The sequence below is a fragment of the Trichoderma camerunense genome, assembly GCF_050948025.1.
Source record: "Trichoderma camerunense strain CBS 138272 chromosome Unknown V8C40scaffold_6, whole genome shotgun sequence".
NCBI lineage: Eukaryota > Fungi > Ascomycota > Sordariomycetes > Hypocreales > Hypocreaceae > Trichoderma > Trichoderma camerunense.
In genome coordinates this window covers 847,286-860,734 of record NW_028145364.1, presented here as the reverse complement: position 1 = coordinate 860,734, position 13,449 = coordinate 847,286, and the positions used below count along the sequence as shown (strand labels likewise).

At 50.6% G+C, this 13,449-nt stretch overlaps 5 protein-coding genes across 5 annotated transcripts; 3 read left to right on the top strand and 2 right to left on the bottom strand.

Annotated features, from left to right (window-relative positions):
* The first annotated feature begins 448 nt into the window (after nucleotides 1-448).
* On the top strand, nucleotides 449-3,080 carry V8C40DRAFT_240942 (uncharacterized protein). The gene is made up of 6 exons (XM_083214916.1): nucleotides 449-878; nucleotides 1,117-1,135; nucleotides 1,249-1,407; nucleotides 1,508-1,612; nucleotides 1,695-1,758; nucleotides 1,826-3,080. The coding sequence occupies exons 1-6, from the start codon at nucleotides 858-860 to the stop codon at nucleotides 2,373-2,375; spliced, it is 918 nt and encodes a 305-aa protein (XP_083074875.1). The 5' UTR covers nucleotides 449-857; the 3' UTR covers nucleotides 2,376-3,080.
* On the bottom strand, nucleotides 3,074-4,860 carry V8C40DRAFT_240936 (3-isopropylmalate dehydrogenase). Its single transcript, XM_083214915.1, has 5 exons — nucleotides 4,687-4,860; nucleotides 4,595-4,615; nucleotides 4,408-4,479; nucleotides 3,624-4,344; nucleotides 3,074-3,557 (listed from the first exon to the last, which is right to left on the bottom strand). Exons 1-5 carry the CDS (start codon nucleotides 4,735-4,737, stop codon nucleotides 3,322-3,324), a joined length of 1,101 nt encoding a protein of 366 aa, XP_083074874.1. The 5' UTR covers nucleotides 4,738-4,860; the 3' UTR covers nucleotides 3,074-3,321.
* A 736-nt stretch (nucleotides 4,861-5,596) lies between these two features.
* On the top strand, nucleotides 5,597-6,228 carry V8C40DRAFT_189418 (uncharacterized protein). The gene has a single exon (XM_083211847.1). The coding sequence runs from the start codon at nucleotides 5,810-5,812 to the stop codon at nucleotides 6,218-6,220; it is 411 nt and encodes a 136-aa protein (XP_083074873.1). The 5' UTR covers nucleotides 5,597-5,809; the 3' UTR covers nucleotides 6,221-6,228.
* A 228-nt stretch (nucleotides 6,229-6,456) lies between these two features.
* V8C40DRAFT_286390 (uncharacterized protein) lies at nucleotides 6,457-9,768 on the top strand. Its single transcript, XM_083222525.1, has 3 exons — nucleotides 6,457-8,515; nucleotides 8,573-9,115; nucleotides 9,172-9,768. Exons 1-3 carry the CDS (start codon nucleotides 6,539-6,541, stop codon nucleotides 9,652-9,654), a joined length of 3,003 nt encoding a protein of 1,000 aa, XP_083074872.1. The 5' UTR covers nucleotides 6,457-6,538; the 3' UTR covers nucleotides 9,655-9,768.
* An 837-nt stretch (nucleotides 9,769-10,605) lies between these two features.
* Nucleotides 10,606-13,387, bottom strand: V8C40DRAFT_189387 (uncharacterized protein). The gene is made up of 3 exons (XM_083211846.1): nucleotides 13,168-13,387; nucleotides 11,005-13,107; nucleotides 10,606-10,886 (listed from the first exon to the last, which is right to left on the bottom strand). Exons 1-3 carry the CDS (start codon nucleotides 13,221-13,223, stop codon nucleotides 10,685-10,687), a joined length of 2,361 nt encoding a protein of 786 aa, XP_083074871.1. The 5' UTR covers nucleotides 13,224-13,387; the 3' UTR covers nucleotides 10,606-10,684.
* Between the last annotated feature and the right edge of the window lie 62 nt (nucleotides 13,388-13,449).

Genomic DNA, 13,449 nt, shown 5'->3' with positions numbered 1-13,449 from the left:
ATTACCAGCTCAGCTTGCTTGCTGCTGCCACTTTAGCTGTGGGCGGAAGTACCTACCTCTGCTACGAGGTAGCTCCTGCCTGCGGACCGACACCAGGCCAACAGCAGTACCGGCACAAGTACCTCTGGGCCTAGCGCAGTTTCAGTGGGCGGAAGCCCTAGTTCGTCCCTCGGCTGCGTCGTAGCTCAGCTTGTATCTCCCTGTAGCTCCAGCTTGCCACGGGTAACCCAGTCTCCGGATGCGGAATCAGATCCAATGGCGCAAGCAAAGAGACTTTTGATTCGCCTCCAAAGCCGGCCATGTAAAGGACCTGTGAAAGAATAGAATATTCATGGCCGCCTTCAGCTGAAATGCGCTCAATGCTGGACAATGCGAGCTGAAGCCGGCTGCGAGTGCTGGGTTACTCGGCGGTTGTTAGCTAGATTGTACGACTCGGTACCTGCTGCACTAACGGCCCAGCGCCCCGGAGCCCTAACAGCGCAACCACAAAATATTTCACGGGAATTAAGCGAGCCCCCAAAACAAGCGTGCTAGCGCCTGCTGGTCGCTTTTTTTTCTTCGGAGTGGGCTGGCGCAGCACAGAAAAAGCATACAGTAGAGAGAGTTTGCCCGCATTGAGCAGGCAGCGGAACCCCCCCCAAACAGGGCCGGATCGTGCATTTTCTTCAACTGCATCAGCAGCACACCAGTTTTCCGGACCTCGCTCTGGTGCTTCTCCTCCTTCGCAAGAAGAAATAGAAAGACCGACTCGCGCGCCAGGAGGGCCATGCGATCTTAAGACGTCGTTTCACCCCCCACAAAGTAGCAAAGACTACCCTCAGCGCCGCCAGTACTGTCCAGCACCCAAGCCGACCAACATGTCACAGGTCGCCTCCCAGGTATGCATATTGTCTTGCATCCCGTCCCCTTTGCAATTCGTGGCTTCGCCGATGTCGAGCTGCCGCCAGGCGTTGCTGAGCTTGAGCTACACATATCGCGCCGACGGTTGGGCTGCCTCGCTGTCTCGAAATAGAGACACTGAGCTGATGCCGTCGTCGCAATATTTCGCTCGGAGTCACTCCTGCTTGTATTTTTTCAATTTTTGTGTTGCTGGTGCTGACTGCCGTTTTGCTATAGAACCGGTTCGCCTACCTTGGTACTGACGCCCCTCCTCCCGCAAATTTTACTTTGACCCTCACCCCTCCAACGAACCCCGCCGCGATAGAATCGTTAAGCGCAGGTCACTGACCGAAGTTTTCCCCCCTGCAGGCAACGACTCCGATGGCGAGGAGAAGCCCGTCGTCCCTGTCAAGACCGTCGACAAGGCCACAACCCGCACTACTAAGCGCAATGTCGAGCCTCAGGCCCCCCAGGCCCCTGTGAGGACTGGCGGCAACCGCCGTGGTGGCCCCGGCGGAAGCGAGGGCGGTAAGTTGCCCTGTCTCAGTCCCTTGGTTTCGGTGGCGCTGCCGAGGTCGTGGCGCCGTCCGGCAGATGTGAGGTACTAATGCTAATTGCCGACATGCAGCTTTCCGTGACCGCGCCGCCGGTCGGGAACGCAACCAGGGCCGTTCCACCGAGGAGACCCCTAGAGATGGTCCTCGTGGTGGTCAGGGTGCTCGCGTCCGTGGAGGTGAGTGAATTTGAATTCTACCAAGAATCCTTTTCGAGGGATTTTGCAGCACTATCCAAGCATTTATACTAATACGGACAAGGACGTGGCGGACGATTCCCCCGTGACCGTGACGACAGACATCCTCACAAGTCCGGTGCCACCACGTAAGTTTTATTTATTTCTGGCTATCTCCTTACTAGCCATGTCATATTGACCATTTTCGCTTTCAAGTGGCTCCGATAAGCAAGCAGCTCAGTCTTGGGGTGCCACCGAAGGCAATGCCGAGCTTAAGGACGAGCAGGCCGGTGAGGCCATCGCCGAGTCTGAGAAGAAGGATGAGCAGCCCGAGGAGGCCGCTGAGCCCGAGGAGCCTGAGGACAAGAGCATCTCCTACACCGACTACCTCGCCCAGCAGGCCGAGAAGAAGGCCGCCATTGAGTCTGAGCTTAACATCCGCTCCGCCAACGAGGGTAGCAAGCTCGACAAGAAGTGGGCCAACGCGAAGCCCCTCGAGAAGGAGGAGGATGACTTTATTGCCGCCTCCGGTGGCAAGAAGCAGCGCGAGCGCGAGCGCAAGGTGAAGCAGACTGTCGACTTCGACCCCCGCTTCGTCGAGCCCGAGCGAACCCGTGGCGGTGGCCGTGGTGGCCGTGGTGGCCCTCGTGGAGGCCGTGGCGGCGAGCGTGGCCGTGGCGGAAACTTCCGCGGTGGACGTGGTGGCCAGGGCGCTTCTATCAACACCAGCGACCAGTCTGCCTTCCCCAGCCTCGGCGGCAACTAAATTGCCTGCGACTCATGAAGTCCTCAAAGACCCTTTCCTTGGCTGATGGACTGGGCACTTTATCTCGCTTCCCACATCTAGAGAGAAAAGAAAAAAAATCCCCAATGTGTGGAGGACGCTTAAGCCTTTTATGTTTTGATAGTTGATCAAAAAAAAGAAGAAAAAGTTTGACCATGTATTCTCGACGGTTTGGTCGTTCCGCTGGGTGTCGATGGGACTCAATTTTACAAATGGCTGAATTGTGCTGTATTCCCCCTTTTCCTAAGTCTCCTTTTTCTTTAAACTTAGGTATATTTGCACACCAAGTGGTTCTCCCCCTTTCTTTCCCCGTACTCAGGAAAGGAATGGGGAGAGAGAAAAAACAGAAAAGAAGTGAACGTTTTTTTTTATCCTTTCCCTCTTTTGAAATTGATGCTGCGGAGAGTGAAAATCGTCTTTGATACCCCCCCTTTTCTCTGTTTCTGCTTCGCTGGTGAAATGGACTCTATGGGCTGAGACTACGTCACACTCTATGATTTCTCTGTTGTTATCTTAGAGTGATCTTTTGCAATAATCTGGGTCTTGGGAGGCTGGATGAGGACGGAGCTAGGTTTCTGGCTAGGCATCGAACGATGCAATCGAGAATCTTGTGACCTCCCTAACGTAACAGATCGTACATATCGTGTGGACAGCTTACTACACAGGAAAAAAGAAGCTTATTAACGGATTACTTTACAGTTTGTATTTCATGCACAGCCATTGTGTATAACTGGCTATTTGACCTATGGCCTTATTGTGACCCTCGTTCTCTCTGCAAGAGTATCCTCATCATCGTAAATGCAAATATCAGCCGTTGCATATATATTCCCATAGCTTCCCAACCAAACAACATTCAGTTTCATCTTTTTTTGGTCCTTTTCAAATCTCCTTTTACGGTTTTCTTTTCATAAGCTAGTCAAAGAAGACTTTACGCCTTGAGGACCTTGACAAGCTCCTCGACGATTTTGTCGCCGGCCTCCTTGGTGCCGGAGCTGCCGCCCATGTCCTTTGTCCTCAGACCGCCGTCAATGGCGTTTCTGACGGCTTCCTCGACGGCCTTGGCCTCATTGGGCAGGTTGAGAGAGTATCTCAGCATCATCGCCACGGACAGGATTGTGCCGATGGGGTTGACGATGCCCTTGCCGGCGATGTCAGGGGCAGAGCCTGTTCCATTCGGTTAGCCTTTCCCTCTGAGGATAAGGGAAAGATGAGTAGAGATAGTTCACATACCATGGATCGGCTCGTACACGCCATTGCACTTGGACTTTCCATCAGGAATGCCAGTCAAGCTGGCACTAGGCAACAAGCCAATGCTGCCGGGAATCACACTGGCCTCATCGCTGATGATGTCACCAAACAGATTGCTGGTTACCACCACGCCGTTGAGGCCTCGAGGGTTCTTGACCATGATCATGGCAGCACTGTCGATGAGCTGATGCTCAATCGTCAGATCAGGGAATTCTTTGGCAAACGTCTCCGTCATGGTCTTGCGCCACAATCGGCTGGTAGCAAGAACATTGGCCTTGTCCAGCGACCAGACCTTGGTCTCGCCACGGCCGCGAGCCAGGAAGCCGGCCAGGCGAGCCACACGCTCAATCTCAACTCGGGAGTAAGGCTCGGTGTCCCAGGCACTGCCAGAGCCATCATCTTCTTTTCGGTCACCGAAGTAGATACCACCAGTTAATTCTCTGACAATGACAAAGTCTGTGCCGCGGCACACCTCGGCCTTGAGAGGAGAGTACTCGACGAGGGCTTCGGAAGCGAAGAAGCACGGGCGGAGGTTTCCGTACGTGCCCATCTCCTTGCGCAGCCTCAGCAGGCCCTGCTCTGGACGAACAGCACCGGTACCCCATTTGGGACCTCCGATGGCGCCGAGGAGAACGGCGTCGGCGGCATTGGCGGCGGCGAGAGCTTCGTCTGTTAGGGGAGAGCCGGTCGCATCGATGGAGCACTGGGGAGGATTGATTGTTAGCTTTGAGATTGAAAGAGGACGAAGTAGAGAGAGTGAGCTTACGCCTCCTAGGAGATGATCCTGCAGGTTGAATTTGCCGGCGCTGGGACTGTGTTGCTCAATGGCCTTGAGGACCTAAGCCAGTGTAACCAAAAGTCAGCGTCGACGTCATGAGCAGAGCTAGCAAAGCGCGGGAAGAGGATGCAGTGCGATGCGATACACCCGTGGAATAGCTTCAGTTTGCACGAACCTTGATTCCCTCAGCTACGACCTATATTTCCAGAACAAACAAGACATTTGGTCAGCACAAAATCTCCAAAGCTCGAGGGATACAGGCCATACCTCAGGACCAGCATGGTCTCCCGCAAACACGACAATGTTGTGCTCCGCCATCGTATCTAGAATGAAACAGTCGTTTGTGATTTCACAGAAGGAAGAATTCAATCAAAAACGAAGTAAGAGGGTTAAAAGAAGATAGGATGAATTGTTTTTGAGCTTTTCTGTCGTTGGGAATTGGAGAAATCGAGAAAGCAGAGTGGCCTAATAAGCAATCAAATACCAAAAAGTATAGCTCCTCTGTGCCGAAGTCGGAAGGCCGACGCACGGAGAGCTCTTCTGCCCCGCTTTCGAGTGGTTTTGATTTGCTCGGCTCCAAAGAGATAGAAATTACAAAGTTGCAGTGCAGTGCTGTGCTTGATGGAATTGGCTGGAATAACATGTAGATTGTCACAGGCTTTTTTAGAGAATTGGGCCGGGAATAGCCAGGATTTGCCTTGAAATGCCGAGACGGATCGACTTGGACTTGGAGCTTTTTTGTTACTGCTGGTCATTTCTCTATGGTGTTGCGGAGTGGGCTAGAATGAGACGGGTGCCATTCTAGGCTTGTTAGCATAAGAATATTGAGGCTCTTGAGCACTAGTTGTTCTATTACTATCAGAAGATATCGAGTTCAAAATACTACATCCAAGCCATTATAGATAGATGAGTGTATCTTCTGATGCTGGATATGCAGCTCAGTGAGCTCTCAACTCTTCAGGTATACCTCTTGACGTTGTACTTTGTATAGTAGACGGCTATAATATAGCAGCGCCAAACCTACGCAAACGAGTAGACTGCAAACCAATGGTTATTCTCACGGCATACTAACATCGAGCACTCTTCAATGTAGCAACATTGTCCGGCAGCATATTACCTGAGAAGACCTCACATCCAGCTGACTCAGCTCTGCTCCCCAGGAAGGGCACTGCCAATTATGAGGCAAGAGAGGTGTGTAAGAGGTGATTGGTTGCCTTGTCCTGTTGCATTTCCCCTCATATATATCGGGAATTGATCACAGAACAACAATACTAGCTTTGGTCATTAGATTTCTCCTGCTGGGTCTCCAGATGAGATACAAGTTAATCACCATGCAGTATTGAATACATTCCGGATTACTTAAATAAGAGCATAAGCTTGGTTCATTACTATGTCGCGGCGGCCCTACTACGACGACTGCGAAGTGGCCCTTATCTGCACGGAAAGGTTACAATACAACGCAGTTCAAAGATTGTTTGACAAAATATATCTACATATAGTAGAAATAACGGGCACTCTCATCAAGATTGGTCGCATCGGCAAGCATGGCGTTGTAGTAGCTTTTTTGGACTACGCTGGTAGGCTCGACACGGTTCCCAACGCCGGCAGAGTTCCCAAGGCCAGCATATGGTCCAAATTTACAAATCTTAAGCTAGTTATTCTAACAGGAAGATGTGGCGGCGTGCCGTTCATCAATAATGGCCAAGATGAGGTAATGCTAGGAGACGTGATAATTGACGACTGGCCTGTTCATTACAAATTTACCGAAAACAAGGGTGTAATTAAAAGCAAGCAGAAATGAAGTGGTCTAGAGTAACTAGTCAAAGATTTTCGCAAGTTCTTCGAGATATTTCATACAGACAGCGGTCGAGATGATGTTCGAAAAAAAGCTACCTCTTTTCTCTACGAATATTTCACAAGACGCAGATATCCCGGCGCAGCTGATGATAAGCTGTTCAAGTTGAGCTATCGTCATAAGCACCGCAGCTCAGCGACATGCATCTGCAGCAATTGTCATGGACCAAACGACCCCGTGTGTGAAAAAGCCCTCAAATCGTCATGTATTGACTTGGGATGTTATGATGAAGAATACATAGTAGGAAGAAAACGACAGAAAGTTATGGAAGAATGGGGATATAAGCTGGCTATTCATTTTGGTAGAATTGCGTCGATTGATACAGCAATCAAGTCAGGAGAAGACCGAAACAGATTCGCCGAAGCAGAGGGAGTCATTGCATTTGACACCGAGGGGATTTGGAGATGGGAGGGCTTGCCATGCCTGATGGTCAAAAGCGTGAGTGATTATGCCGATGGCCATAAGAACACGTCGTGGATGAAGTTTACGGCAGAGACGGCGGCATCTGCAATAGGGGCTCTTCTAGATTTGTATCCTCGGACGGATGGAAACCGTGACCGGCATGTCAAAGAGATACCAAGGGGTCTTTTCCTATTGCCAATCCAGCGGAACGCACACTTTACTGGCAGAGAAGATATTTTAACGAGACTTCTTGCAAACATACGACCCGGTGCAAAGAGGGATAGATGCTATAGAGCTGCTATTACCGGCTACGAGGGCGTCGGCAAGACACAAATTGCGCTGGAAGCTGCCTACCGTCTCCATGACAAACATGCAAACTACTCCATCTTTTGGGCGTCAGCAACAGATGCAACAACTTTCCATAACGATTACCGCCAAATCGGCAGAAAAATGAAGATTGAAGGAATTGACGAAGATAAAGCTGATGTCAAGCAGCTTGTTACGACTGCTCTAAGCCAAGAGAGCAGGGATGGCTGGCTCTTGGTCATCGACGATGTAGATTTTTCAGGGCTGTGGTATCTCTCAGGCCATCTACCATCTCGAAATGGCTCCATTTTATTTACATTGCGGTATTTCGTCGCAGCAAAGTCGCTGGGGATGATGCTAGGTGCCACAAGGGAGAACATTTTCCTGATAGAAGATTTGGAGATTGCAGAAACCCTCAGCTTGACGCAAACGGGCAAACCAAAAGACGTAGAAGAAGATTCCGGATATGGATCGCTCCAGGCGCCGACAATACCCTCAATTCCAGACCCTCAAAATGATGTCGATGCTACTGATACAATCGTATCACCAGAAAAAGCCGAGATAGAAGCTGATATGCCAGTACAGTCGGACGATGATATCAGGTCCGTTGTGTCCGACGTCGATGATATTAGATCGCAAATGTCCGATGCCACTACAAATGAAGGAATGACCGGCAAGGCACTCATCAGGTCATTTCTAGCCGAGCAGCCGCAGTTTAAAGCATTATGTGAGAAGGCTTTGGACAAAATGGATAGGCAACGCTTTGTCAAGAATATGAGTCGGCTACTTAAATCCTTTCACATATTGTTGACAGAGGAAGCCGAATCTGCAGCTGAAAAGGCGGTCGCCGGGTTGCTACGAAGTAAGAGAGGCAGACGACGGATTGGCGAGCAGCTTGCAGCACATATCGATATGGAGCATGAAGAAGCTCAAGAGTTTGACAAAGGTTACTTGGAAATTCCACATGAGAAAATGGCAGATGTCGAGAATTGGATCTCTCGGGCAATGAGGTACTCCGTGGCTGTGGTCTCGGAGCTTGCGGTCGGCCAAATCCAAGACCAAACTCAAGACAAAGACGGGGACGGGGACAAAAGCAAAAACCGAGACCAAGACCAAGAGGAAGGCCAACAGCAGGATTCAGAGGAAGACTCAGAGGAGGCCCAAGGGGAAGCCCTAGGGGAAGCCCAAGGAGAAATCCAAGACAACGATACTATGACGATAGGTTTTGACGATACCAATGAGTCGTACAGCTTTCCCCATATATCAGAGCTGAAGAAGTTTCTATTAGCATCCAAGGCATTTCAAAGTCTTCAAATGCGATTCGCGTTGATGTTTCTGACCGCTGAATTGGGAGACGTTCTCCAATCAATACCAAAAGAGAATATTTGGCTATCTCAAGAACAAGAGGTCTCAATCTCGAACCAATTCAAGACCTTGGTGGAGAATATCACCAAGGTGAAATGGAACTGGTGGCCTTTGAGCCAACGAAAGCGAATACTCAACTCTGGAGAGTCGAGATTATTCTGGCGATGTGTGAGTATTTTTACAGCATATATCGTCAGGTAATAGACGAAGACTAAAGTGTAATAGACATGTGGTGTAGAGCGATGGGAGGAAATATCTCGCGAACAACGCGAAATTGTTGAAAATATACTCGAGTGGTCAAATAACCACCCTCCAATGGCATCTCGATGCGGTGTGAGAAAGTCACGAACAACTCTATTATCTTCTATAAAAGGTATTCTTAACTATACAAATGGTGGACAAATCACCCGGCCATCACGAGCGGCTACCAGATATACTCCACAAGAAAGCAGCTCTTCTTCGCCGCCTGAGAGCGTGCAGCTACAACCACTTGCACCGGCGGCGGTTCCCCTTCAACAGCAACAAGGCCCGACAATTGGCCAGCAGGCCCAGGCGACTATTCCAGATTCTAATAACAGTCTTCAATGGTGGATATTGTTTGGCGTTAGAGGAGCGCGGCGAACGCTGGTGCCGACCCAAATCCACGTTACCAGCCAGACGACAGACGGCCATATATTTCAAGAGCTAAAACGATGCTATATGATCTATAGAGGTAGACTACGACTATGGCTCTCAGTCTGGCGCTTGGATTATTGTGAAGTGGTAAAGGTACGTATGCAAAACTGAAGCTAATCTGCGAGCTATCATGTTGATATCATGCTTAGTTTAGTAGACTTACCCCTGACCGAATGGTTCGAGAGTACAGAGAGCTTCCATCTGACAAAGACTACCACTATGACCCCCGAGCCGGTGAACGAGATGTCAGAAACCCACCTATTTCGCCTCACCACTTCCAAACTCTCTTCTACGCCTGTCCCTCACCATGTAGTTGGCCTTTTCCTCATGATTGCATACCTCTGGTTGCAAACACGGTGAATCTAGCCCGGATTCCGAAGCGAACAAGAGAATTCGAGAAAGATCAGAGTTCGCCTATATGGGGCTTTGAAACCGTCTTTGCAGTTTCATTTAGCTACGTGCTTGTCTACCATGTTGTTATGGTCGCGGGACCATTCATATTTTGGGGTTTGTGGCTCAAGTTTCATCCTGATGACCTACAGAATGCTTCTGTCCCTATAACCGTCGTTATAGGTGCCCTGTCGTTGTTTTGGAGTGGTGCTGGAATACTGACAAGCCGAGAAAGAGAGTGAAATTTGGGTTTATTTGATGAAATGATGACTGGAATGACTAATTGAACTGAAATGATGATATGACGGACCTGATGAGGATGAATTACGACTTTGTTACCAACAAATTGTATGGGAATGCTTTATCAAATCTTCAACATTATAAATAGCTTCGCCTGTATGAATATAACCATACATAGACATTACGATACATGTATGTAGTTAGGATGAGCGAGAGATGTTGAAGGCCGTTGCCGCTTCAAGCTTCATGAGAATGTTCCCTCTTCGGGATTACTAAGCTTCGATATTGAAATGCTTCAAGATCAACGATGCCTCCAAAGCTGTAATAAAGATGGCGGGGTATTACGGACGGCTTCTAGCTCTATTCTCAGCTTGTTATTGGTATAAATACAAAGCCACACCCGCCACAGTCCTTTCTGTGGTTGTGATTAAAGTTCAAGAACTAAAGTTAGCTCCAACCACTACCGATATATCAGACAGATGGAGGTATCGTATGTTGTCTACTAAGGCAACACAGAATGCCGAATGTGCCGAGAACAAGCTGTATAGGTAGGAACAACAATTGGATGATTCTCATGGATTGCCTCATTGGAAGCTACTTCAATCATCAAGAAATCGCCAATTTGCTCCCGTCATCTTATACATCCCTCGGTGGAGCATCATCGACGTATCCCTTACATAGCTCCAGCTTAGCTTCAACACCATGGCAAATAACTTTATGGTTCGGGCTTCTTCTCTCCAGCTTCTTCGCATTCAATCTCGATTCCACAAAAAAAAAAGTATTGATAGTATTAGTTAGTACTATATCCACCCCCCAAATATATACCGATTCCCTAGGAGCAGTAAGTAGTAATTCGGCAGAGAGCCCTGTTTAATCTTATTCAACATAACGCATAAAATCCCTTGCCCAGCCTTGCCCAGCATTTTTTGCCTCCGCTTGCTTGTTTTCTTAAAAAAAAAAAAAAATCATATAACATGCCTTCTTTTTCATCATTCTCTTCACACTCTTCATCTTTATCCCTATCTCACACCATTATCGAAGGGACCGAAGCGTCTTGTTCGCCAACGACGACAACGCCGACTGTCCCCCATTGTTTCCCCGCCCAATGCTTTGCTGCGCTCGTCGAGCGGCAACATTAGGCGTGTTGGCACAGAAGCCACAGATGTACACGCTCGGCATGGTACGCCTGCTTATGTTGACGCATTTTCCGTGCAACAACATCTCGCATGACTCGCTAGAAACGGCTTCATGTCAGCAGGGCTCAACATCTCTCGGGAAACACCAAATACGGGGAAACTAGCTGGCGCATTCAAACACCAGCAGGGAGCAAGGGATTCCAGACGATAACATACCATTGAACCATGTAGCCATTTCCTTCATCGGGCTCATTTCTACCACATACACATCGAACTCCGCGTCTATAGCTCGAGTCTACCATGCTGACAGGAGATATGGAGCTTGCTTTGAAGTTCCCCGAGCTGCTTGAGGTGAGAATGCGTTGCTGTGGCCGAGAGTTCTCAATCTGCATAGACCGCTTCTGACGGTCTTCTACCACTTTGCGCAGCTCACTTGCTGCATCTCCTCCTCTTTCTTGATGATCTGTCAAAATCGTCTCGGCCTCACTTTCCCCGTCATTCTGCGTCACGAGAGAAGGGGTTGACGCACTCCTGCTTCTATCACTAACACTCCGGCGGCCCGAATGGAATATCGAGCCTACAGGCTTGCGGGGGTCCGGTAGGGCAAAGGATGCGTTGAATGAACTGGCTCGGCTGGGTATAATAATTGGCTCCTCATCTGTGGAAGACTCGTCGTCAGAAGACTCCCAGCTTCTTCGTGTGGAAGACAGTTCCCGGGAGCTTCGGCTGCGAGTTATGCCACCAGCTTCTTCGACCATGACCGTAGTTTCCGCTCGAGCCCGTCCATGTGCGTCTATGGTGAACCTCACCGACGTTCGAGGTCGACTTAGGTGTGGCTGAGAGGCAGACTCGGGGATAGATGCTAGGCTTGACAGTCGCCGTTGGCTCTTTAGTGGCGACATCCTCCCAGACGCCGACGATCTCGACGACTTTCCCGCTTCGGAACCGGCATTCGAACTTCCAGCCTGTGACGATGGCCGTGCAGCGGGTGCCAAGGTCGGCAAAGCCCCTCGGCCCCCCGCCTTCTTTGTTCGACCCTCGCTCAGGCTACGATTCAGTTCTGGACGGCCCATGGCCTTGACGGGAGAGTTTGTACGGTCTGGCATCTTGCCCCTCTTCACCTCCTTCAGGCTGTTGGTCCGGCGGGATTGAGGCATGATGCGAGAGTTGTTTGCTTCTGCAGCGGCAGCCATATCTGTAGATGCCGCATTCATGGCCGGATTGAAGTCGGCATTCATCGAGGCCGTTGGGGGCCGGCTATATAGTAGCCCAGGGTCCACGCCTTCCATGGGAGTACCTACGCCGAACGAGTCTTCCATCGATGCTTGAAACATGGCAGTTGCTGCTACGGGGCCAGCAGACTGACCAGTCACCGGTGGCTTGGGCGCCAGCATCCTCTCCCTTCGAGCAGGCTGGTGCATGCCCTGGGCGTTTGGCTGGACATTTTCTTGGTTCGATGAGGGTGGAGGAGGGGGCGGTACGGGATCTTGAAAGAGTTGAATGTCGCTGTTCCAGTCAAAGGATCCGGTATGGCGATGCGAAGGCTGGAAGAAGGTGGCGCCGGCAGTGCTAAAGTCCAGGTCCATGCCCATGGCCGGGTCCCAAAAATTGGCCTGGCTCGGGGGAGCAGACATGGGATAGACAAACATGTCATCGGCGCCGCCCATCATGGCAGCCATGTCGTGGTGGCCCTGAAAGCTGTCGCTAAAGTCCGGGTGACCGTAGGCCCGGTCATCTTGCATGTTGACCTTTGGTGCGAGCTTCTGGCCGCCCTTGTGAGCCGACGGCGGCGGCGACAAAGGCTGTGCTGCGTCGGAACCTTCAATTGTACCCCGGCGGAGCTTCTTGGGAGACTTGGTGTGCGAGGAGGAAAAGGCAGGGCCGAGGTGTGCGTCGGAATTGGCAGCGGCGGCTGCCTTTGTAGATAATATCAAAGCGGCCGGGGAGGAGGGCAGACGTCGTGAAGGGTCGACGGGCGGCGGTGGAAGGTTTGGGTTCGACGGCGGGATGTTGGCTCGGGTTGCAATCTCGACAGCTAGCTCTTCGACGGAAAGCAGGCGCTTGTGCCCTAGATACGACGATGCGAAGGGAGTGGTGGGCACAAAGTCAGCAAAGGGAAACTGAGCCCCTCTCAGATTGCCCGGCGTTGCGTTGAAGACTGAATATTCCTCGGCAAAGCGAGGTGTCAGGCCGCTGGTGTCAGCGAAGGATCCCTGGGGGGGTTTCGGCGTCTCGAAAATAGGGCTCGGAAATGCACCCGATGTTGGAGTCTGCTTTGGCGTGGGCGGTGGGTGAGCGTTTGGATCTCCAAAGCTACTGCTGTGCGGAGTCAACAAGATTGGTTAGCCAAGTGCTGGAGGGAGCGGAGGGCAGGCATGCTTTAGAGTGTTCGCAAGGCGGACATGCCTTGATACTAGCTGTTGATCCTCGCTCATATCAGCTTGAATTCCTGTTGGCTATGAGAACCCAGACACAAGCATCCCAGTGCGTGCACCGCCAATTCGGGCCGTGGGGAAAAGGCCAGGAAAAAAAGAAGTGGGAGACAGCAGAGATTGTATAATCGTTGCAAGGGAGGCTTCAATTCCCCTTTGATGCAAATAATAAAAAGTGGTTGTATGCGATTCGGCGTCGTAGAGGGAGGGCGGTATAAGATTCAGGTCT